Source organism: Polyodon spathula, chromosome 25 (assembly GCF_017654505.1).
Source record: "Polyodon spathula isolate WHYD16114869_AA chromosome 25, ASM1765450v1, whole genome shotgun sequence".
NCBI lineage: Eukaryota > Metazoa > Chordata > Actinopteri > Acipenseriformes > Polyodontidae > Polyodon > Polyodon spathula.
In genome coordinates, this window is record NC_054558.1 from 9,521,932 (window position 1) to 9,547,343 (window position 25,412).

Sequence of the window (25,412 nt, forward strand, 5' to 3'; positions counted from 1 at the left end):
AACATCATACTTCAGACAAGAAAACTCATGAGATATAGAACAATATTTATTAAAACTTAGACAACAAATACTACATTATACATCTTTTAATTACATCTTTGGCCTTTGGCCTCTCCCTTCGAGGTACCAGTGCCCATAATTTAGTTTGCTGATAGTGGAGAGGCTGACATTAAGGAAGGATAGCTGCCCCCAGACAATCAGAAATTAAGATTTCATTTTACTGTGGAATAATAGGGTAAGAAAACATACCAGCATGTCACAAAGCACAGTGAAAGTATTGCAATAAACAGACATGCATGGGATGTACTGTAAATATCGATTACATGGGAACAGCACGGGGAGCAGCAACATCTCATCACATATCATTAAGATCCATATTTCACTCATCATATAAATGTAGTTTATTGCGTTATTAAAAGTTTTGACGATTACTGTAAAAACGTTTGTGTAAGGCTATTTTCTAGGAATTTACAAGACTCCAGCAACAAAAAATATTTTTTACTTTGCAATTAAACATGTTGTAGCATTGTAACTATGCATCGCTATTACGCTGTAATTACCATGTAATTGGAGGTACTGTCTCTTTAGCACTGCAATGCTGTAGCTGTTGTTGTTATTATTACTCTACAGCACATGCACAGATTCCTTTTTGATTGTTTACAACTAAGGCTATGATCTGGTCACGGAAATCTAGAAATGCACTAAAAGTAGAAATCTGGAAATGCACAAAATGGAAGCCTTATTTACAACACATCCTAATACTAAAATTACAAAGCAGATTCCCCCAGGTACTGCTCATCAGGGGAGGACTGGTTGAATCTGTTTTCTTTTCTTACCTCTCTCCACTGCTTGGTTTCAACTCCTTGAATGTACAGGACGCAGACTGTGAAAAACAAAAGGGAGAAATGGTTAATGGCCAATGGGGAGACAGAAAAGCCTACAAGCGCCAGTAGAAGGCTCGCTGTGCTCTTGTTTTTGCTTCTGCCCTGCAAGGGAGGCTGTAATAGAAACGCAGAGAGAAAAATGTAGAGCATCTAATATGCAGTATACAAGAGGACAGTTAAATGGTAAATCAATCCATTAAATGGTATGAGAGTACTGGCTCTAAAGCCATGCATCGCTTTCAAATGAAAGGATCACTTTGTATGTCTTAAAGACAGTCCCAAAGGCTAGCGTACACCCAGAGGGGTGAAAGGGCAGAGGGGAGGGGAAAAACCACCCAGCAGTGTGTTAAGGTCAAATGGAAGAAGGAAGAAAAGAGAGGTCTGCAATGTCATGTTCCTTTTCAGCTGCCGTTGTGCTTTGCAGTGGTTGGAAGTTGCTGATGGACTCACAAGCATATCTCTAAAGGGCTGGGTATTCTAGTGTGCAGATCTCTATTCAAGTCACTGCAGCGCTGCACTGTGCTGTGTGAGTGAAAGGCTCTGCGGATGCAGGTTTCAAAACCTTATGTCACCTGGGACTTTGTATCAGGGACAGTATTGTAAAGAAGCTGCAAGAAAGTTCTGGTGACCTGTGGCAGCCTTGTGTTTGCGATTTTCAATTGAAAAGCATGAAACTCTCAGTTATTGCTGCAATATTCCATGTGTTTCCACCACAATAGTTAACAATTATAATGGGTTATTGATCAATCAAAGTTAAATATAATAAAGTAAGACAACATTGTCACTTTTATTAAACTGCTACAATTCAATATCATATGGGATTTACTACTTCTACTACTAATAATAATAATAATAGTAATAATAGTAAAATTAATAGTAATACTCACGTGGATCTGATTTGGAGAATGTATCTTTATCTAGTAGATTCCTGGAAAAGACAAAAAAAAAAAAAAAAAAACTTTTTTAAAATACAAATTCAATTCTGTGCTAACACACTTGTGTGAGAAACAGCCAGTACTTTCATACTATATTGTTTAGGTTAGAAAGCCCAAATAGAATATAATCCATGCTGAATTGTCACTGACAAACTGCTAGACTGAGTTTAACCATTTCTTCCAGCTGGTCACAGCAACAAGATATAGGAGAGAAGAAAAAAACATTACTAAGCAGACATCTTCCATCTCTGAAATGACAGCTGCAATAAAGCATTTATTAAAATAGTTGGAAAGCACCATGCTTAAGTGTTGTAACTGAGGGCACCATGCATAAGTGCTGTATCAAAGTCTTGTTAGCCTCAGAGAAGGGGGGTGCAAGCATTGTCACAAGATGCTTTCCCAATGATAGGAGCTCTCTAGACTTTCTATAAAGGTTATAGATACTATAAACTAACGCTGAGCATCTGAAAAGTGTGTTTTTGTATTGAATTGCAATGGTACACCTACTTACTGATTCAAGGATATGCCGGTCCATTATTATACACCTTGTTTTGCACAAAAAGACTGCTCCTGTATTTTTATTTACTCACTTGCTGTGCAAGTACCAGTATACTGTAAGTATGCATGCAACTCTCAGTTAAGAGACTACTGGCTCCACAATGCACCAAGCTCCAGGAACTTGCACTAGTCTCCACAGAGTGCAGGCACCAGGACAAGTTACTGTCTTTATTCTTTGTACACTCTGTACACATTTTACATTGTTTAAATAACAGACTTGGAATCCATTGACTGCACAAAAGGGTTGAAAGAAAAGTTTTATGAAACTGTCAGAAGGGGCATATCATGAGAGAACCAAGCCAACATCACATTGTTGGTCTTCTTTATAATGCAAGATAAAGGGTGCTCTTTTAAAGCAAAAACTTGCTAGTTATGTTAATTTAATCAGAAAAAAATGCAGATTGCATTTAAGAAGCAATCAATTCTAATGCTAATGCTAGCTTTTGTTCCTAATTACCAGCCTCTGTTTCTCCGAATGACACGACAGGGCAGAACACCATTGGTAAAAGGGCAGATCCAAGTGTCTTTGATATTTTCTCTGTCACCTGAGAGCCTACTTCAGTGGGATTGCAAACAGCGAGCATAAACCCAGCCTGGCTGACTTCACAGCTTTCCACTCACAGCTTGACCTTTGCTGATTGCTGATTGATGGTACACAACCAGTTGTACAGTGTTGTGCCAGTCCATGAATCGCTGTTGAGAGAATGTGTAGGTGTTGATTTCAAGTGTACTTGAGCAATAGATGTGTGTGCAAGCCACTCATCTCATCTCAGAAAACACAATGTTTCCACAGTGAAGCAGCAGAGAACACTGAAGTCAGTCTTTGAATTGACAGCATAGTAGGAGCCACCCCACCCCAGTCACGTGCAGCAAAGTAAAGAGTACCAATGCAAAGTCAATTAAAGCAAAAGACTGCAGGAAATACCTAGCTCAAGAACAAAACCCACTTTCTATAAACATCATAATACACAGGGATATTGTACTGTGGTTTCATGCAGAAAAACAAGATAAAAAAGGAAGACAAGAACCAAGATCGCAGGTCAGGTACTGCCTTATTTTGTCTTCATTTGTGACCCAAATGGGATAATCATTCCAATAATAACTTGTGCTATTTTATTCTGTTCTGGATATGCAGTCTCAGAAGCCTGTCTCTGAAGAATTGCTCTGACCTGTAAATTAATCCAAAGCCTCCTCATTCATGACTCTCAACCTTGCCAATACAAAGCCTCTAACAGTTGTAAATGTCTCTATTACTCCACAGTGCAGTGGCACTTTGCCAGTTGGGTATTAGAACTGCAGTGTGTGCTCTCTGATGAAACATCTATTATCCAAAACTTACTGGGACCAAGGGGTGTTAGGAAAAAAAATCAATCTGGTCAGATAATCTAATTATTACTGCAGAATCATTAATATGAGGAAGAAACTTTGGCATGCTCAAGTAGCTGCTGAAGTGAAACAGCGAGGCTGGAGAGTCCGAGTTTACCCAGTGGAGGTGGGTTGTTGAGGATTTGTGGCACATTCTACAACCCGGTTTCTCAGAGATGTCGGGTTCAGTGGCCAAGTGTTGCGTCGCACAGTGAATAACTTATGTGAAGCAGCAGAAAGGAGCAGCAATTGGCTGTGGTTGAGATGGAAAGATTCTGTCTGGGGATCTCAAGCACAATACAAAGAAAGCAACGCTAATGTACGGGTAAGTAAGCTGAACTGAGTTGAGTGGGGGATGGAGGCGGGTGATGCTGGGACGCCAGAATCACTGTCGAGCCCTCTTGAGGTGCCATGGGCTAGTCGCCGAAACACCAAGGATGGAAGGTGCCCACTTGAAGACCCCAGAGATGTACCCTACTTAGCTCAATCCAGACAGTTGTCATGCTGATGCACTGGGGAAACTGCACTGTGGTTGATCCCCGGAGCCAGCATCGCAGCCGTTGTGTGTGCTGATGCGCTGGGGAGGCAAAATAAGCTGATCCCTGGAGCCAGCATTACAGTTCAGCCATCAACACCAAGCAGAAGGATAGCTACATTATCAGATGGAAAGAAACACCAATGGATGGAGATACAGATGGATCACATTAGTTTACTGTAAAGCTACGTTTTAGTTGGTGCTTATCTTGGCGAGAGCCAAGTTCAAATAAGCATGAAGTTTTAACATCTACTCTCATGTAATGGAAATCATGACATTCCCGATAAAGAAACCATGAGCAATAATTATTAATTATTAATAATACTAAATAAATAGTTCTCTTATCCTTGAGAGTACAATTGGAAGGAACTCAGCAGTCATTTCCAGTGACTAAGGGGATTTGGGGAATGCACCAAATGATGTTTATTTTTTTGTTTATTGAATAGTTGTCAAGATTTCTTATTTTGTCTGCATCCTGCAACCCTGCCAAGGTCTTGGGTTTCCATCAAGGAGCTCATTCTGCTGTTAATGCAACCTACCTTGTAGGGAGCAAGTGGGTTCCTGTTCTTTTACTGTTTTCTTCTAACCAGATCTGGACAAGAATGGTTTCTATTGTTCTCAGCAGAACCTGACAGACTGTCAGATATCATGAATGTGTGCAAACAAAATATCAAAAAGCAATTAGATTTCATGCTGTGGGTCTTCCATTCCAATCTGGTTCAGTTCAGAACAGGAGAGGATGAGCTCTGATCCCGAGGCTGTCCTCTTCTCTCCTGTAATGAGTCCTGAGAGATCTCTTTCTTTAAGTCATCCTAGATTGGCACTGGAACAATAATGGGATTGTAATTCAAACTGAATGTTCCTACTGCTCACACAATGGCAGGGGAAACACGAGTACAGTGCCACAAGAAAACATCTGGGTCTAAGTTCTCAAAGCGATTTACTCCAAATCATCAGAAAAGTGAAACACACCCAATTCAGGGTCTACATCACAATAACAACTTGATAAGTAGTGGGTGGGTGTTCTAAAGAGGTTTGCCAGATATTGAAACAGCACTGTTTCAATTTATTTTTTACATTGCTACTGATATTTGCAAGCAGAATGAAATCCCTCTGAATCTCCTGGAAGCAAGCTTATCATTGAAATTGGTACCTGCAGCTCAGGGGGAAGCTGAACTCACAAAGAAAACACCATTGTCTTGTTTCGTTATTCGTCTTTAATGTGCAGCATTCTTTTAATTGAACAATCACTGACATCAATTCCCCAAAATGTACCAATTCCTGCTCTCTGTCATTTGAGCATGGAAGGGGGGGGGGTTGTTACATGAAGTGCGTCACTGCATACTGGAATACATTCCCAAAGAGGAAGAGGCTACATGAAGTGCATGAAATACATGAAACACAGGCCTGCAGTCGGCTTTAGAGATACTTCAGAGATGAACTGTGTCTCAGTGATTTATAAAATACTTCCTGTGTCTCTGCAGAACCTGTTTCACCGATGCGGCAAGGCAGGGGTCCTACTTATGTGAATGTAAGGCTGGCAGTGATGGGGTTAATTCTATCACTGCCCAATCACAGGTGTGGCCATTCCCCAATTAGGTAACTGAGTGCTGAGTGGGGAGTGGCCGCCTGTATAAATGGGAGTAGAAATCCTTTGTTTGGGGAAGGTGTGTTTTGGCCTGTGTGTTGAACTGTGTTGTGTTTGGTATCTGAAGGCAAATGTCCAGTCTACAAGGGTATATTGTTTTGTTTAAACTGTTTATTTTGGCCCTTGTGTCTGTTTTGCTTGTTCCTGTTTTTGTGATTAATAAACGTGTGCAACAGCGCTTCTCTGCAGCTTCCTGTCTCTGAGTCTCTCTTCCTTGGGCTCACAGCACTATCCTGTCACAACTGTACAAAGAGTTTTCATTTAGTCTCAAGAGAAGAACAGAATGCGAAGGTTCTGCCACATTGCAGCTGACAGCCTATAATGTGACTCTGAGCTGTATTTCCTCTCCCCCAAAACCTTTCCCTGTTCTTGGGCTGCTCTACCAGCCTTATGTGCTAGTCCTTAACAAAGACTTGTAACATTGTTTATGGATCAACCTTTTATTACAGCTCCGAGGGCTTCAATAAAAGCAGGAGTAAATGCTTCTTCTGGATGGGTATTCTCACAGGAATACCTGTCCTGCTGCAATGCTGTTCAAGGGGGATGAAGTGCTCAGTGTGTGGAAAACAAACATCACCACAGAATTCCACCCAAACCCTCACTGAAGGAATGAACGGTTCATATATCCATCCAGAACAAAGCATTGCTGTCTTGTCTGGCCGTGTTGGTGCCACACTCTATTCACAGTGACATGCGGTCTATCGTGTGCCGTAACGTCATAACAAATGCATTGCAATTCCATCTTCATTTTGAGATGGAATCTAAACTATATAAACTGAGCCCACTCACTGGCCATCTCTAACTCATTTTAAAGATTTCTTAAGCCAGCTCTGCTCCCACTCAGTTTTTTCTCTGAGTGAGTATTTTCTCTCCTCTCAGAAGATCTATAATTAACCAGCTCTCTACAGCTGCACTGCACAGTGATGGCCCTGATAATAAGTACCCATACATCTGAGACCTTATATGAAATGAAAGGTCCTCCCTTCAGCCTCACGCACACACACACACACGCACGCACGCACACACACACACACACACACACACACACACACACACACACACACACACACACACACACACACACTTTTAAACATTCTTATTAAGCACTCCAGGAGGCGCGTGTGTCATGATTGGCGGATTGCATTAAAGGAACTTCAGTGCAAAGGGTATGTGCAAATATACCTCTGATCATTCCCCCTCAAGGACCTGAAGAGGTTTCCGCACTCTGTGTTACAGATTAAATATTTCTTCTACCATTTTTACTATATTCTTTTGGGCGAAGAGTGCTAATACATTATGTGGAAATACATTTGTTTTATTTTAATTAGAAATAGGCCCTTTGCTAATGCAGATTAATTTTAGTTCCGCTGAATGAAACACATTCATTTTTCAATCAAATGTTCAATTTGAGCTGTAAGGATCATTGATACATCTTTGAATCTCAAGGCATGATGCAATTATTCGCTTACCCTTTCACTCGTAAGCAGCATTGTTGTAGCGTGCACACATTAGCTTTCAATTAGCATAATAAAAGATGACAGCTATACCATGATGATCACAAGCCTCTAGCCACATTGTACAGAGTTGATGCAAGCTGAATCTCCTCATTAACTATAACAGAGTTGATGCAAACTGAATCTCCTCATTAACTATAACAGAGTTGATGCAAACTGAATCTCCTCATTAACTATAACAGAGTTGATGCAAACTGAATCTCCTCATTAACTATAACAGAGTTGATGCAAACTGAATCTCCTCATTAACTATAACAGAGTTGATGCAAACTGAATCTCCTCATTATATCATATCCATTCTGGTTACAGCATGCAGGAACCCCACTACTGCCCTCATATCCATTCTGGTTACAGCATGCAGGAACCCCACTACTGCTCCTCATATCCATTCTGGTTACAGCATGCAGGAACCCCACTACTGCCCTCATATCCATTCTGGTTACAGCATGCAGGAACCCCACTACTGCCCTCATATCCATTCTGGTTACAGCATGCAGGAACCCCACTACTGCCCTCATATCCATTCTGGTTACAGCATGCAGGAACCCCACTACTGCTCTCATATCCATTCTGGTTACAGCATGCAGGAACCCCACTACTGCCCTCATATCCATTCTGGTTACAGCATGCAGGAACCCCACTACTGCCCTCATATCCATTCTGATTACAGCATGCAGGAACCCCACTACTGCCCTCATATCCATTCTGGTTACAGCATGCAGGAACCCCACTACTGCCCTCATATCCATTCTGGTTACAGCATGCAGGAACCCCACTACTGCCCTCATATCCATTCTGGTTACAGCATGCAGGAACCCCACTACTGCCCTCATATCCATTCTGGTTACAGCATGCAGGAACCCCACTTCTGCCCTCATATCCATTCTGGTTACAGCATGCAGGAACCCTACTACTGCCCTCATATCCATTCTGGTTACAGCGTGCAGGAACCCCACTACTGCCCTCATATCCATTCTGGTTACAGCATGCAGGAACCCCACTACTGCCCTCATATCCATTCTGGTTACAGCATGCAGGATTTCCTTTCCTTCTCTAAGAGAGCTTGCATTATGAGGATTTGTCTTTCCAGGCAACAGTTGACAGCAATGAATTTAATGAATGTTGTAATTATTTAGTTTAACATGCACATTAACAAGCTTTGTTTTTCCAGGCTTCATCAACAATACAAGCTTCACAAATGCCCCCTACCTCCACCAAACAGTTATTTAAAAAACCACAACAGCTTTTGTGAATGGGGCTTGTTGTTTCAAATAGAATTCCAAGAGGTTAAACATCGCAGAACATAACTAATAATAAGACTGCAGCTTGGTATCTAAAATTGGAAAGTGTGTAATAACTGGTGAGCCAAAAGCTCTAAGAATGTCTTTCTGTGGATTTAATCCAAGCTGCTAGCTGGCATTACAGTATCCAAGGGACCATAATTGCAATGTGTCAACAGATATTACAACAGCTACATAACCTCGGCATATGGGCATTAGCAGAGAATTAGGGAGCCCACAGACCTTTACATGCCTCTGATACATGGTGACCCCACTGATGAAGGCTGAGGGTCGTTGGTTTGTGAAAACCAAAAAAAAACCCAAAAAAACATGCTGTTACAAAAACATAGATGAGATAACAAAACGTAGCGTGAGTAACATTGAATTAACAAGAGGAATTCAAAACCAGGGCATGGTCTGTCTAGATCAGTAATGTTTTGTGTGTACTGTTCTGTGACTTTACATGCCAGTAACTTACACTGGATACAGAACAACAGTGAAATTCCATTGGTAAGGAACAACACAGCACAGTGTGCTCTTTGCATCATAGGGTAAATGTAGTGGTTTAATAGCTGTGATAATGTTTGCATTGCTTCAGCTGATTTAATGTTACCTGAAGGATAAGGGGTTCTTTCCAATTCTTTAATGGGATTCGAGGTGGCTCCACCTTGACTGCAAGGATCCTACAGAGTGAGTTCTATTTGCCTTTTCTGTATCACTTGAGATTGCAGGGCATGCATTGTCATGTACTAACATGATAATAACACGATAACTAGCAATCTTATAATAGCATCATAAGAACTTGATAACTGCCAATCATGTAATAACATGATAAGAACTTGATAACTATGATTCATGTAATAACATGGAAACAAATTGATAACTATCAAACATGTAGTAACATGGCAATAGCCTGATAACTATCAAGCATGCAATAGCATGATAAGAACTTGATAACTATTAAAGGTTAATGCTCTGACAAGTGCTGTGGTGTTATCATGTAGTTACTTTAATCAAGTAGTCTCAAGATTATGTTCTTGATAATTGCTAGGTTACTGTAATTGCACAAGTCAACATGTAACAGCCACAACCACTGTTAATAACCTGGTTATTACAGTGTAATTACATGGTTATTCATGTCCTATAACCTAGAGCAGTGGTTCACAACCTGTGGTCCGTGGATTTTTGAAAAGATACAGAAAAGCCAAGGACAAAGTTCACTATCCATGCATCACTACCACTGACATGGAGAAGCCAATACAAAAAGACATGATTGGCATTTGTAATGCTTGGTCATTAACTATGATTACGGTTTATGTCAGCACTGTTTAGACCGGTTTTTATTTTTTGTATTACTATTTACTTTGTTCGATTGAGACCGGCACGGAGTACTCTTGACCAACCGAATTGCATTCTAAAACATAGAATTATCCTAACAGTCCGTTTACATTTTCAAGACAAACTGTTTTTTAAGCCGATAACCATTTCTTTGTTTAATCAAATCAATAAAAACACCAGCTGTCCAATTATTTTACTTTTCTTCGATTCCATTAAGTTGTTGACTTGTTAAATCTTTGTGTCTCTTGCATTTTTTTAAACTGATGATTTACTTGTTCCATCGTTCATTGTACTATTTAAATGCAGGGTAAAAAATCCTCAACAGCCAATCAGCATGCAGCATGCAAACATTCCGTTTTATAAATAAAGATGATAGTAGTTGGAGATGCAGAGCTCCAACTGGTGAGCTACCTCATGGATGCATTGTAACTTCACAGATTTTTTTGATTTTGTATTGATTCATATTGTGTCTGTTGGCTAAATTAGTCTTAGAGGAACTTTGGCTATAACAACATTTTGTTTGCTTCCCAAGGGGTGTTTTCTTAGTGGAGACAACTGTGCCTACATACAATAAAAGCTCAGGGGTGCTCAGTGAGCTGAGGATAGATCTCCAGACTCCCGTTTCCACACCTGCACAGGAATGTTATTGCCTGGGGAGAACAGGGGACTGAGCTCTCTCTCCAAGGACTAATGGGTTATAAGCAGCATCGGGACCTGTCATCAAACTGCAATCAACTTGTATTGATGGAGTCTAGTCTTGTAATAATGATCTATGCTTCCATATAGGGCTTGTTCATGCACTGGTGCACTTCAAGTGAATTCAGATGCATCCATCACAAAACCTGATCATAAATCTTCAGTTATACAAAAAGAAACTGAGGGAGACAAACATGTTCTAAAGAAGACAGCTCTGCAAGAACATTTGTCAAGCTGTTTCTTTTGGTATCAGTTATTTTTTAGTGTTACGGAAGGTTTTATGATCCACAGGGAGTCTACTGCAGCAGAGGCGGTGTTTGAATGCTGTGGGGAAACTTTTTTTTGTATGTTTTTTATTTTTTTTATTTCTGGTGTGTGTAAATAAATTCAAAATTTAGACTGGATTGCAACAATTTGCAGTGCAAAATAAGGTTTTTGAACATAAGAGCTATACAATATGTTTTATATGTTTTATTGTTATTATTTGAATAGATTTTTTTCATGTTAACAAATGGTAAACACAATCCTTGAAGTGTGTTTCTTTTTAATTAAAGGTTAACTGAGATTGTTGATCCCAGTGAGTTTGTTTTGAGCTGTTAGGATTTAAATTGCAGCTCGGTTTGGTGTCACATATCAGGTAAATGCAACAAAGATATGATCATTTACACTATCTCTGCAGTCTCAGTTGAGATATACTTGCTTTGAGAAACCTATTTGCATTGTGTGGCATCTCTGCCCACAAGACAAACAAGTTTTAACAGCACGTTTTATCACAAAGGCCTTATAAAGTCCAGACAAACAAATACATTTTTAGGCAACAACCAAGTTAGCACCTCTATACACCAGCCCTGAACCCTGGTGAGTGTGCAGACAGAGCACCACTGCACATCTCCACCCAGCTAATGCTTAATGAAGACCTAATAGGGAATCTTCTTAGGATTATTTAGGAAAACTTCTAGCACAATTTAGATTATAAGGTACTTGGTGCTCCAAAGCTAAAAATCAACATCTTAAACCATGCATACTTTTCTCTGCAGAGCATGTAAAACAAGTATGGAAAACACCAGGCAAAAATATGGTTATATTCCAAATTTAAATTTAGAAGAAACAATAGAAAACCATTGCAGCAGAAGGGCTAGCGAGAGTGACACTGAAGTGATTCTGCCCAGATAAATACAATACAGTGCATCTGGACTCCATTAAAGAGAAATTACATGCCACTGCTTTTCAAAGCAGACCACAGCACTGGACAAGGCCATGTTCAGAAATATCTTGTTCCTTTGTTATAGTTCTCAATCAGTATCTCTTGCATCCTGTTATTTGTTACAATAATGATCCACTGTGTCTGAACAAAGATGTATCAGCGCAGCACTGCAGGGAGTTACAGCAGCCTCCCTCGCCACTGCACGGCTCATCATGTTACCTGGGCTCTAATTGGCTTCCAGCCCCCACTCTAAATGCATATTACTCCCTACTGTACCGTTTGTGACATTTCATCAAAAACTTGAATTGAATCATTGCAATCATTGACTGTGCCTGAAGTTCCAGAATGGGTCCTGCTTGGACTATCACTGAATGTCTGCAATGCTGCTTTTTATTTTTTAATTGCTTGACGTTTTAAATATGTTGGTGCATACTGTGAGCTAAAACCATATTGGAAATCCATTATTCATGCATGATAAGGGACAGTATTGGAAATCCATTATCCATGCATGATACAGGACAGTATTGGAAATCCATTATCCATGCATGATACAGGACAGTATTGGAAACCCATTATCCATTCTCAGTTTTTTTTTTTAAATTTGCTGCAGCTATTCTGGTTATCAGCAGTCAGCAGCAGTGTGGCTCAATCAGAGGGAAGGGGATTTATTTTAATACAGCTGCAATAATGGCACTAATGTGTCTCAGTTCTAGGAGGACAATCAAACCCCCCTCTCCTGCACGGTCCCAGGAGTGTGGAATGTATGCCACAATTAGAGAGGCAGTTTTTTCCTTCTGAAATCACTTTATTCGCTACGCACAAGTGGGTATTTCAAGTTGAGATCAGGATTTACCATACTGTTGTGACGGGGTACCCACCCCTTGTGTATATTTCTGTATGTTTTAATTAGTATTATTGAAGGTCGTCCATCATTGTAATGTATTATTTGAGACCGGTGAAAAAGATGGTCTTATAGGGTATAGTTGGGTTTAGTTAAACCCCCATCCTTATAAAATCTCGTGGGAATGTGGCTGGAGCCTTAATAAGGTAATTATTTGATTAATGGGTAATTAAGGCTCCAGCCACAGGATATAAAAAGACCCACTCCAGACTCATTAGAGGGAGAGCTTGAGAGAGCTTAGAAGACGGATGTAAATACAAAGAGAGAGAGAGAGAGAGAGAGAGAGAGAGAGAGAGAGAGAGAGAGAGAGAATGTTATCATGACTACAGAGTGAAAGCCAGTCGTTTCTAGGAATGGTTATTATTGTTTATGTTTGTTTTGTTTCGGCCAATGTGCCCTTTCTCTTGTGTTTTGTATAAGTGTTTTTGTTTTATTCTTTAATAAATATACGGCTGTGGCCGTTTTAGCCCAGTACCACCATCTGTCTATATACTGCTTCCCTGGTCTGACGTCACCACCAACGCCACACAAAGCCATCTTTATGACATCTGTATACAGCACTTTTGACTGTTTGTGGTATATGTGCTCAGCAATAGTTTTTCCACCTCGAACAGACATTTGTGGCATCCACCAATCAGGAAGCTTTATTAGCAGGCAATAGCCCACAGCAGATGGGCTCTAAAACATTAAAACAGCATGCGCTGCCTAAACGATATAACAATTGAATGTGTGCGTGTTGTTTTAGTAACATTTGCTCTGACTGCTGAAGACCTTCCCTCTGGAGCTTTCTCCACTGAAGCAACAGATTTATCACCAAAAAAACACACACCGCATTTGTTCAGTTGACAGTTATTTTTTCAAAGTCTTGCTTTATTAAAGGAGTCTGCTAGATAATGAAATCTCACCTGTGCTTCAGTTACAGCTTGAGAAAGAGTGGAGGAAAGCCAAGCTCAAATTGCTCTGTTGGTAAGTGTGAACTCCCTGGACAGTCAAAGAATTTACATGGACCCGTGGTTGTGGCAGTCTGTTGAGGATGCAGTGTGGGATCTTGTTTGCTCTGCTGCAGCGCTACAATAATCAATCACACAGCAGACCAGAGTCTTTACGACTAAGAGGCTTGTTGCTCTGCAGTCACAGGTTTTGCACCATTGCGTCTGTATTAATCAACCCAACAGCACTCCTCCATACCCTCCTGTGGCAGGATAACAGAGGGCTGACGCTCAGAGACAATGTAAAGTCAAAAATAAAGTTATTTATTAAATAAAAATAATCAAATAAACAGGCACAAGGGCCAACAAAAAGAGGTTCAAAAATAAATAATCAAAGTGAACTTACAAAATAAATGGTCAGAATCCAAGTCTTTTAAAACAAGGCACGCCTTTCTTCTAAACAAAAATAGAAAAACTCTCCAACATAAAGCAAACTCCCAAACAGAAAAAAACCCTCTCAGCCAGGGCCTCTCCCCTGGCTTTTATCCCCTGTGGCTGGCCCAATTAATCAATAATTACTAATCATTCAATTAGAGCTCCAGCCACATTCTCACATGTTTTCCTGGCAGGGAGGAATTTAATCCCCTCCCTGCCAGTTCCAAACACATTCATATAGACGGGGCAGTTCCCTGTCACATCCCCTTACCCCCCTACTCTGGTGTCAAACCGTTTGTGCATGTGTTACATGTAGGTGAACTGAAACGGGACTGTTATTATTTCAGGGACAACCCGCGGATTACAAATCAGCAATACAGGCCGCTGTATTGCTTCATTACCATTGTTATTATTTACTGTTGTTTTGCCATCAGGCCATTGGATTTTAAAACCATTAAACAACCTGGATTATAATTGTCTGTCTGTTTATTAATCACTGCTGCATTACCTTCACCTGCACACAGTTAACCACTTTGCCACACCTGCATATCGATTTGAACCCTAACTAGTCATACTTTCACTCCAACTACATAACCTCTACGCTACACAGATTCACATCTTAACCCTTTCAACAGACCAGGCTACTATTTACATTAATCCTACCCAAACGGCAATACATTGTCTCAATATAGGTTGAACAATTTTGCTATTCCTGTAATGTGTGTGTGTGTGTGCTACTATCCATTAAGTGAAAACAGAAGTGATATCTGAAGCAAAATCACATTGGAAATGTGAAAAAGTGTCAAGTTATCAAAAGTGCCCAGCCATTCAAAATGGAGATATCAAAAACACAAGCTAAGTTAAAAGAAATAATTGGGGCAGCCTTGCCCAGCACAAAGCAGATAGGCACAGCTGTAAAACCAAAGGGAGTCAAGGTTTCACGTGCAATAAAAGCGGATTGAACTTGCATCTAAAACACAAGCCAAGTTCTTAGAAACAATTGGGGCAACCTTGACCGCCATTGGTTTTACAGTTGTGCCTATTTGCTTTGTGCTGGCCAAGGTTGCCCCAATGGTTTCTTGAAACTTGGCTTTTGTTTTTGATATCTCTATTTTAAATGGATGGGTACGTTTGATAACTTGCCATTTTTTCACATTTCCAATGTGCTTTTTTTTCCCAATATTTAAATCGCACCTATTCCACCTGTCGGAAAACAGCAGAAAAGTGTTTCATTTTATGATGGAAGCAATGTTCGGATGAGAGTCGGGTTAAAACAGACGGAGTTTCGGACTGTCAGAAGACACGTCTGATATTCAGGGCATATTCAGAAAAACCTGATGCACCCAGTATGCCTAGTTATACAAACATAGAAAATATCATATTTTAAATATTGTTAAAATCAACATTAAACTGTGTGAAGCTTAAAGAACCCTACAGAAATGTATTTTACTGGTTAAAGAAGCTGTAAAACATAGAACACCGATCCCCCATTAAATCGACTGTGATTTAATGAATAATAATTGCTGGCAAATTACTGTAATTAGATACAATAATGGGTCATTTTCCCTTCTAAAATGCAAATCGTTTGTGTTAGATTTCACACAAAAATACATATTGCTAGATGGAGCTTGTCTGACTCTCTGAAATGCTATGGCGTGACATTTTTGCCGCAGAATGGACTAAATTTAAGCACTAAATTTTAGTTGGCGTTAGCCACACAGCAGCACATTCAAATGTATTTATGTCTGACATTCACCTCTGCTAGTGGGCGGAAATTCCTGCAGCTGAAAAAAAGTGGAATGTAGAGTATAAGTATATACTGTATAAATAGAAAAGAAAAGCATTTGGAGCTCTAAGAATGGAACTCTTGCGTCTAAACCTGGCGTTCTGAATCTAAGTATTCCAGACAGCATAGTTTAATAGTCTCTCTGATAATAAACAGCAAATCCATTTACAGCAAGACCAGCCTGATCAATCCCCTTTCTGTATTGTTTAATTGTCCAAAGTTTCATATATTAGGTTCCTCATTACATTTCCATCTGTGTACAGGGTTCAATGTAGCCGTGTCCTGCCAAAACATAACGCTAACTTTCTTATTTTAGCAATGAGGTGCACAAAACTTGAGTCACTCTCAGATGTATTTTGAGAAGAAACTGTTTGGTCAATCCCTTGCGTATCTTACATGGCAGTGTAGGGGAAGTGGTGCATTTGGCAGGATGACTTGTCCTGTCAAATTGGGTTTGAGGGTTAATTTGGTAGCATTAGCCTTGCCCTAGGTACTGATTAGGAGCCGTGGTGTCAGCCCTACTGTACACTGACTACAGATCAATATTGACACACACTGAACGGCTCTCTTTAAGGGAATTTCATTTAAATGTAAATTTCTGACTTGAAGGCAGAACGTGGCAATCAACACTGTAGACAAAACACTAAACAAAGCAAAAAAACACTGCATAGCGATAAGTCTTGGTTATTAATAGATACAAACATGCCATAATGGAAAAAACAAGACATGAGTCTCCAGTAAATGTAATCCTGTCTTTCATTGTGACACTGTCATTGTACTCAGACACTAGAGATTGCAGGAGGTTGGCATTATCAGGAACCCTGGCGCGGCACATTGGTGAGATGTCTGGCTCATGGCCCAGTGGAGCTCAATGAAGGTTGATCTATCTGTACTGTACTCTATTGCGCATTAAGCTGTCAGATAGGTTGCCAGGCTCAGGCTGCTGCTACACATGTCATTCACTCCAAGAACATAAACGGAAGCAGGAGGCTCTTCCACTCTTTAATTGCTTTCCTTTGTTGTGTAACGCCAACCGCTTTCACACGATACAAGACAGAGCTTCTGATCTATTTCCTTCTACCTCTGGGCAGTTAAACTGTGTGCTCGTTCATACTGCTTTACTGTGCAGATGAAGCTGTGTTTTAAAAGATCTATTACCGCTGGTGCATTCCTTCTTCATAAACATGCATTACTGTAGAATTTATAAGAGAAAAACAACTGAATCCATTTGTGTTCATTTTTCATCCGGTAAAAACTTTCTAAGCTCTTTCTGACTCGATTCCTCCCCCGCTGGGAGACTCTGTTCCTCCTTTCAAACAGAAAATTGAACTGATTTATTCATGTATTTCTATAAGGAAAGCTTGCACAGCTGTAGTGATTTACTGTACTGTGACACACACACGGTGCCAGGTTGTGTAACCTACATAAAGACAGCATATGGTGAGGGGTCTGGGGACATTCCTGTCACTTTTCAATTAAGATTTTGCTGGGGAGCGGGCTTCCAAGTGATGTATCTGGTAAAGGCTCTCCACTTGGAGTGCAGGATGCACCCTATAGCCTGGAGGACGCCGGTTCTAGTCCAGGCTGTTCCATTGCCAACCGTGGATGGGAGATCCCAGGGGGCGGCGCATAATTGGCCGAGCACCACCCTGGGTGGGGGATGGCTTAGATTGTACAGGGTGTCCTCGGCTCACCACGCACCAACGACATCTGTGGTCTGGCTGGACGCCTGCAAGCTTGCCTGTAAGCCGCCCAGAGCTGCACTGTCCTCCGACACTGTAGCTCTGAGCTGGCTACATGGTGAGTCTGCAGTGTGAAAAGAAACGGGCAGCTGACAGCACACACTTCGGAGAACACAGAATGATTCTTGGTGATAGATCTCCCTCCCGACCCGTGAGGGCGCTGTATAAAGGGAACAGAGTGCCCTGGACTGGATGGCCATACAATTCATTCCTAGGGTTAGGTTGAAGTCGACCATCTAGAAAAGGGGCGGAGCTACAGTATACTAAATCATCAGCCCGGAAGGGAAACAATGTGGCAGCCATGGATTGGGGGAGTGGTGCAATCGTTAACCAAGGGGTTATGATTGACGGTATATAAGCCACATTTTTCTAATAGGTCAATCATCTTACTGACAACAACAGATAACTGCGCATGTGTTTATTCATATACAGTATTACCTATTCCGGGAGTTTTTGGATTTCACCCGAATACAGAAAAAAGCCTAAAATGGGTTGGCTCCATCCTACCTGAGTGACTTATTGGTCCCATATGTTCCAGGTCACCCATGCCACTGTTCCAAACATTAAAAAAAACAAAAAAAACACAGATGGTAGAGAATTCAGCTACAGGGCCCTAAATTTAATGTCTCTGTAAAGGATTTAAAACTATCGTACTGTATACATGATTATTACTACTGCCTTTTTGCTGTATGTTTTACTGCTTTTATTATTTTATCATACTTACGTATTTTATTGCATTTACTAATTTGTTGGTCTGCTTCTAGTGCTTGCTGCTCTGTGCATGTTCTTGTTTTGCCATGTGAAGAGCTCTGGGGCAGCTTGTTGCAAAGGGTGCTATACTAGATTGATTGATTGATTGATTGGTTGATTGGTTGACTACTGAACAAAAAGTCCCTGCATTATCTTTTGATAAACACATGTACCATGCGAAGGTCAGGTAGTGTGTGTGTGTGTGTGTGTGTGTGTGTGTGTATATATACACGTACACATACAGTGGACCGTCACATAACCGCTCTGATCAATTAACCGCCTCGATAAATAAATATTAAAAGTAGGCTATGAGAGTAATGGCATTGGCAGCAAGTGCAGTGTCCCTGATGGAAACAGAAAGAAAGCGTTATAGCAAATCAGCCTTATGGTGCATTCCCCTTTAAGAGAGGAGGGTTGTGTCAGCAGTGACATTTCAATATACCAGTCGAGAAAGCTATTTTTTTGTGTAATGTGTTTTTATGATGGAGCGCACACTTGCAGATATTGTTGTAGCTTTTAAATTAATTTGAATTAAACAAAGCAAGCTTCATAATCACATTGCTTACCGGCCATTCATTTAAAATAGCCGAAGCAATGTTCTAACTGAGCTGCTTATCAGCTATTTTAAAGTTTCAAAGTTTCAAAGTACCGTGACAGAGATATTAAGAAAGCAGAACCAGGGAGGCAGGGACTTCTAGAGTTAAAAAAGAAGCCATCAGTTGCAGGTTACTGTACATTTACCGTGTGTTTTGTATTTTTTTTTAAAGCTTTGCGTGGAGATGGCTTATAGAAAACCCCATAGCAACACTGTGTATTGTAGTGTAATTAATCTGGGTTATGTTTATTTACTTTTAAAGGGAACAACATCCCCGTATTTAAAGTAGTTTGCATGATGTTTTTGTTCACTAACCTATTTATGGATGTGTAATTGCTTTTTCTATAGTCCACAGGGGGTTGGATAGATATATAAAATGATGCACAAAAGAAACGCAACACTCAGGTCTAATGGATTTAATGAACTATTGTAAATATAGATCTCAAACAAAATCACAGAAAATGTGAATAAAAATACAGATCAAAGAAGCATACGTTTTCAGTCAAAATGACAACATTACAAAGTTAGTATCGAGTATTTTTCATCTGGTAAAAACTTTCTAAGCTCTTTCTGACTCGATTTCTCCTCCGCTGGGAGACTCTGTTCCTCCTTTCAAACAGAAAATTGAACTGATTTCTCAAACAAAATCACAGAAAATGTGAATAAAAATACAGATCAAAGAATCATACGTTTTCAGTCAAAATTACAACATTACAAAGTTAGTATCGAGTATTTTTCTCTCTTTTCGCTCTTTTTCTCTGAGTAGTAAGGAAGCACTCAATCTGCACCAAAGTCGCTCTTGTGTTAAAGGAAATTCCTCCCCACATCATAACACTTCCACCACCCCACGGTTTGGCTTGAACAATGCAACAGTCAGCATAACAGTCCTGGGTCAGTGTTGTGATCCTCTGCCTTCCAGGACATGGCCTGTCCCTCACAGAGCCAGTTTACTAGTTTCTCTGGACTAGTCTGCTGATTGTTGAAGCAGAACATCTCATTCAACTTCTCTTACAGACAGGCCCGCCCTCAATCATGCTACTAGCAAACAGGCGATCTTCATTACTCAAGGGGGGCACAGTCGTATCTTTCTTGCGTTAATTAAAATCTTTTTGAATGGCTATTTATACAGATTCTTAATCAATGAGCACTTGGCGTTTTTATGAAATCACATGACTTGAGCTCAGTACATTGGTATCGCAAGGAACAATACTATTCAAGCAATCAAGAAACCTATCTACTGACTGTTGTGTTTTCATTGTGCATCAGTATATATATATATATATATATATATATATATATATATATATATATATATATATATATATATATATATATATATAAATAACTGAAAAGTCACTAATTTAATAATTAGCTGCAACATTTTGGCTTCTTTCTCTTTCAGAGAGCATGATACATGATAGAACTAGTCGGGCAGACTGATATTGTTGTTGAAGTGTGAAAGTAATTATTGTATCTAATTATTAAAGTCGTGTGTTTTCAGTTTATCAATTACTTTTCTTCTTCATGAAGTATTTCCAGTGATTGATGAGCATCTTGTCAGATCCTGACTCTACTTGGATATAGAGCAGTTCTCTGTACTCTTCAAATTCAAATTCAAAGGTATTTTATTGGCATGACAACGTTAGCAGTATTGCCAAAGCTCTCTCTCTCTCTCTCTCTCTCTCTCTCTCTCTCTCTCTCTCTCTCTCTCTCGTTTCAATCGAGAGGCCTTAATATTTTCTTTTGTGGAAGCCAAGAGATTGCATCTCATATATTAAAATGGCTTACTGGCTTTTTCTTTTTTTGCAATGTTTCTATTCTTCCCATTTGCTTTGCTTCCAAACAATACTCTCCTAACTTTTATCATCAAGCAACAAATGGAGGATTTATCATTTGGCAGGCGGCTGTCAGAATGAAAGATCTGCATTGAATATTTTGGATCAAAAGCACTTTCTGATGGCAGGAAGGAGAAGAAGCTGAAATTTGGAAAAGATGAACATGCTGAAAAACACTTATTGCTTAGAGAATTCGAAAAAAACAAATGACAGGTACTTTATATAGCAATCACGAGTGGTGCAAAATATCTGTGTGGGAGGATTCCTCCTGAAGCACAGTAATTTCCAATCACCAAGGGTACTTGCAGTGCCTTAGTCTCCAACGCACTGGGGCTCCTTAGTGGCGCATCTAGTAAAGGCACTCCACGTGGAGTGCAGGATGTGCCCTATAGCCTGGATGTCCCCGGTTCGAGATCAGCCTAATCTGTTGCCATGGGTGGGAACTCCCAGGGGGCAGCAGACAATTGGCTGAGCATTGTCCGGGGAGCTTAGGTCAGCCAGGGTGTCCTTGGCTCACCGGGCCCCTGAAAAATGGGGTAGAAATGAATTGGCGACTACTAAAAAAAACAAAAAAAACATCTACTGTTTTTCCTTTTCTGCATTTATTCTGTTGCCACTTATTATGACAAGTGAAATACATTGCAATGTACAGCTGGATGTCCATTATTAATAATAGAGTGTAAACTGTATTGGAGATCAGCCCTGTTCACACTGACTGCCATGCTGAATCCCTGTGCAGGATGTGCTAACTCATGTGTATCTGAATACAGTCCATACACACCAGTGCTCAGCGGTGCATTAAAGGAGCCTGGCTGTGCATTAAAAGGCATAAAGCAACATTTGGCTTCCCTTAATCTGTACAGCATCTTAGAAAGATAAACATTGACAGAAAAAACCATCAGAATACAGGCATCCAAGCACATGACCACAGAACTGAGCAGATCCTTTTTTCTGCAAGAGCCCCGCTTGGCATTGTAACAGGTAGGCAGTTAGGGTTTCTCTTTACAGTTTCCTCCCTGCCTGATTGAGGTCAAACATCAGTTGGAAAGCCATCGTTTCCAGCAGCATGTACAATGAAGGGCAGCCAATAAGAGGCAGCTTTGTGAGAATACCTTTAGATTTCGAATAAAATATCAAATAAGACAATTTTCTCTCTGATACAGTGGCTGTCTTCATTCCTGGAATGGATTGTTTTTGATATCCAGAACAAACAGCAGCAACTAAAGACAATTCAACCCTACTGACTTGAGTTTCCATTGGACACCCTGCAAGTGGCAAAGACTTGAGACTTGAAACCAATGGAGGAGCAGCAACGTGCTGTCAGACAATATGAACAGCGAATGCATCAGCAGGTTACTGGGCTAGTTAAAGCAATATCACAAAACAGAGACAGGGAGTCTTCTAAAACACTGATGCACTGCAGCAGCACTTGTCGCAGCATTTTAAAGCCTGGTTACTGACTTTCAGAACTCTGTTTCTTGTGTATAAGATTTTGGTACAGACTTGTTAATTGGATATTAGTTTTGATCTTTCTTCTGATTCGTTATCGTTATACATTGGAAAGTAAAAGATAAATGATGAGATAAATCTACACTGTAATTACATTTCTGAGAAAAGATAATAAATAACAAGCCTATAGAGTGCACTTTAAATGTGTGGTTTATAATAATAATAATAATAATAATAATAATAATAATAATAATAATAATAATACCCAGGTAATTGAATTGAGTTAAAGTGATATTTAAACTTAAATCTTTCACAGCATTATTTATTTTCTGAAAATAAATACCTTACAGTAATTGTATTCCACACATCAAGGCTATACAGTTTAAATGAAACGTATTTCTAATTGGGCATATATATATATATATATATATATATATATATATATATATATATATATATATATATATATATATATATATATATATATATATATATATATATATATATATATATATATATATATACACATATATAAATTAGAGTAAAGAATAAAGATATAATGTGAATATATACAGTGAATGTGTCTAAATAGGGTCTTATTTCTACTTCTAATTGTATCTTTATGAAATGGTCTGTTTCACATATTTCAATAACAACAATCTTTTTAAAACACTGCTACCTCCTAGTGGTCAAACTCTGCTTGCAGTGGAGCATGTCTCCTTCTGTTTCTTTTATAAATGTCCACTTTCTTTTTATTGATGTGTGTGTGTGTGTGTATATATATATATATATATATATATATATATATATATATATATATATATATATATATATATATATATATATATATAGATAGATAGATAGATAGATAGATAGATAGATAGATAGATAGATAGATAGATAGATAGAGAGAGAGAGAGAGAGAGATGGATAGATAGATGAATTTTCTGTTTCTCCATGTAACATCTAAATTGTCCAACCTCTTGTATTTGCAATGTATGATCTATTCATAGGAGTACCAAGCCATTCTCTCTAGAATCACAGTGAACTCGTGTTAAAAGTTGAAGACGCGTAAGTGTATTAGTAATGTACGGGAGTAGAGCTCCGTGTCGTGTTCATTATTTGACATCAGTATTCCCGTTTACAGGACTCCACTAAACCAGCTGGGTTTGAAATACCTGGCAAGATGCTTGCACACACCTCTATTCTAACAGAAGCTGCTGAACGCTTTCTGGTATGCAAAATAAAACCGGCCCCAGCTTTGCAGTGCTTTGCAGCAGATGAAACTCGCGCAGAATTCGCAGGTAATAGCCTGCTACTGACAGTGCACATCCTATCCTGCGAATGAAATGGAGTGCTGCAGAAACCTAAGAGGGAACTAAAAGTAAACGAGTTCGATATAAGTGACGATATAATGATGCATAAGACACAATTCAAATAACTGTTCAATATACTACTACTAGTAGTAATGCTTTGGTAATACCAGTTGTTAGAAAAAATGCAAACGTCCACTCATAACTAACATGGACTAGGTCCATTGATAGACCCTTACCTGCAAGACACAGTAATCTCGACTTTGGTGGCTGGAATATTGCCTGCGATGGGGTCAAACTCACTCACAGAGGCCATATCATCCAGTTTGTCCATAACGTCTCCCTCCATGGGCATCCAAAGATCCGGGTCACTCCTTGCTCCAGACAGGCTTCCCCTATTAAAGTCCGAGACGCAAAACGGAGTCCTCACACAGAGAGAGGGAGCCGGGTCGATAGCCCCTTGTGTGGTCCCTGGGAAGGAAGGGACAACAGAGCAAAACGAGGGGAAAGTGTTTAATCAGAGGCGAGTTACAGCACTGCCCTACCCAGCGCACGGGATCGCGGCGCCTAACTCTGCCAGCACAAGACAACTACTTCTGTGAAGAAAGCTTCTTCCAGCGATAGCCCAGTGAAGGGACTGCAATCGAGAAACCCCGCCCACATATGATTAGATGCAACCCGTGCCGGAGTCTGCATCCAGTGTACATCAATGTCGACACATTAAGATCAATTCTGTATTGAATTCAGCTTGATCTCCGTTCAAACCGAGCACCACGCCACCGCATAGATTACAAAGGCATTAGATCTATAGGTGAAATGTTACACAATTTAGAGATGCCATTATTGATGAATATTAATAATGCATGCTACCTGCTCTGTACAAACCAAAGAATCAAATGCTATTACATTTAACAGGGTTGAAATGTAACCCAGCTACAATTGCTGCAACTACAGTTATAAGAACAAATGGATATTATTAATTAACAACAGAATCGCCGTATTTTTTGTTAACGCCAGGGCAATCGATTGAAGACATAGTATGTTTCATTTTAGCTTCAATGAAATTAAACCTAAATAAGCTACGGTGTAATATAATTGTCATATACGTTAGATTCCTCAGGTCCAGCACCCTGTACCGCGGGACAGCTCCCGTCACGCGCTCGCATCTCCCATGGAGCCGCTAAGGAACCCTGTTCTATAATTGCAACAGCAGTTTGCACAAATGCAATGCTGGTATTTTAGGGACGATATTATAGAAATGCTAGGAAACTAGTAAAACATGTTCTTTAGTCATGAAACCTATTTTACGGTTGAGAGTTGTATAGGTAAGGATTACATTAACTTCATCAGGTGCTTGCTGGCTGATTTAAGTTTTTGAAAACTGCATTTTTGAACTGCGAAGAAGTGTATATCTAGTTTAATGTGGTTCGTGATTACTAGGGGGTAATCCATTAATTAAACATTGATCAGACTACAGCCAGCAAGTACACTCATGTATGTCGTTCAATTTTAAATTAAACGGTTCCCAACAGAAGAGATGTTCCAGCATCTGATCGTTATTAAGAGTCTATGGGTGCTGTTAAGTCACTGAGTCGCTCAATGTGAGAACACTTGCAGTTTAAATGACTTGACATTCCCCTACACGAGAATGCGGAGTGACTTTAAAAACAGCGACTAAAATGCATTGCTTTTATGCATTTGAGATGTTTTGGTTGATGAA

The 25,412-nt window shown here is 39.8% G+C and overlaps 1 protein-coding gene across 2 annotated transcripts in view; it reads right to left on the reverse strand.

Moving 5' to 3' along the window:
* Positions 1-24,299, reverse strand: part of LOC121299452 (copine-5) — a 128,927-nt gene extending 104,628 nt beyond the window's left edge. For both annotated transcript variants that reach the window (XM_041227152.1, XM_041227150.1), the window contains exons 1-3: positions 23,932-24,299; positions 1,772-1,812; positions 837-883 (exon numbers count right to left, since the gene is read on the reverse strand). In XM_041227152.1, the coding sequence (XP_041083086.1) occupies positions 837-883; positions 1,772-1,812; positions 23,932-24,047 (204 nt within the window). In that variant the 5' untranslated portion in view covers positions 24,048-24,299. The remainder of the gene's footprint in view (positions 1-836; positions 884-1,771; positions 1,813-23,931) is intronic.
* Between the last annotated feature and the right edge of the window lie 1,113 nt (positions 24,300-25,412).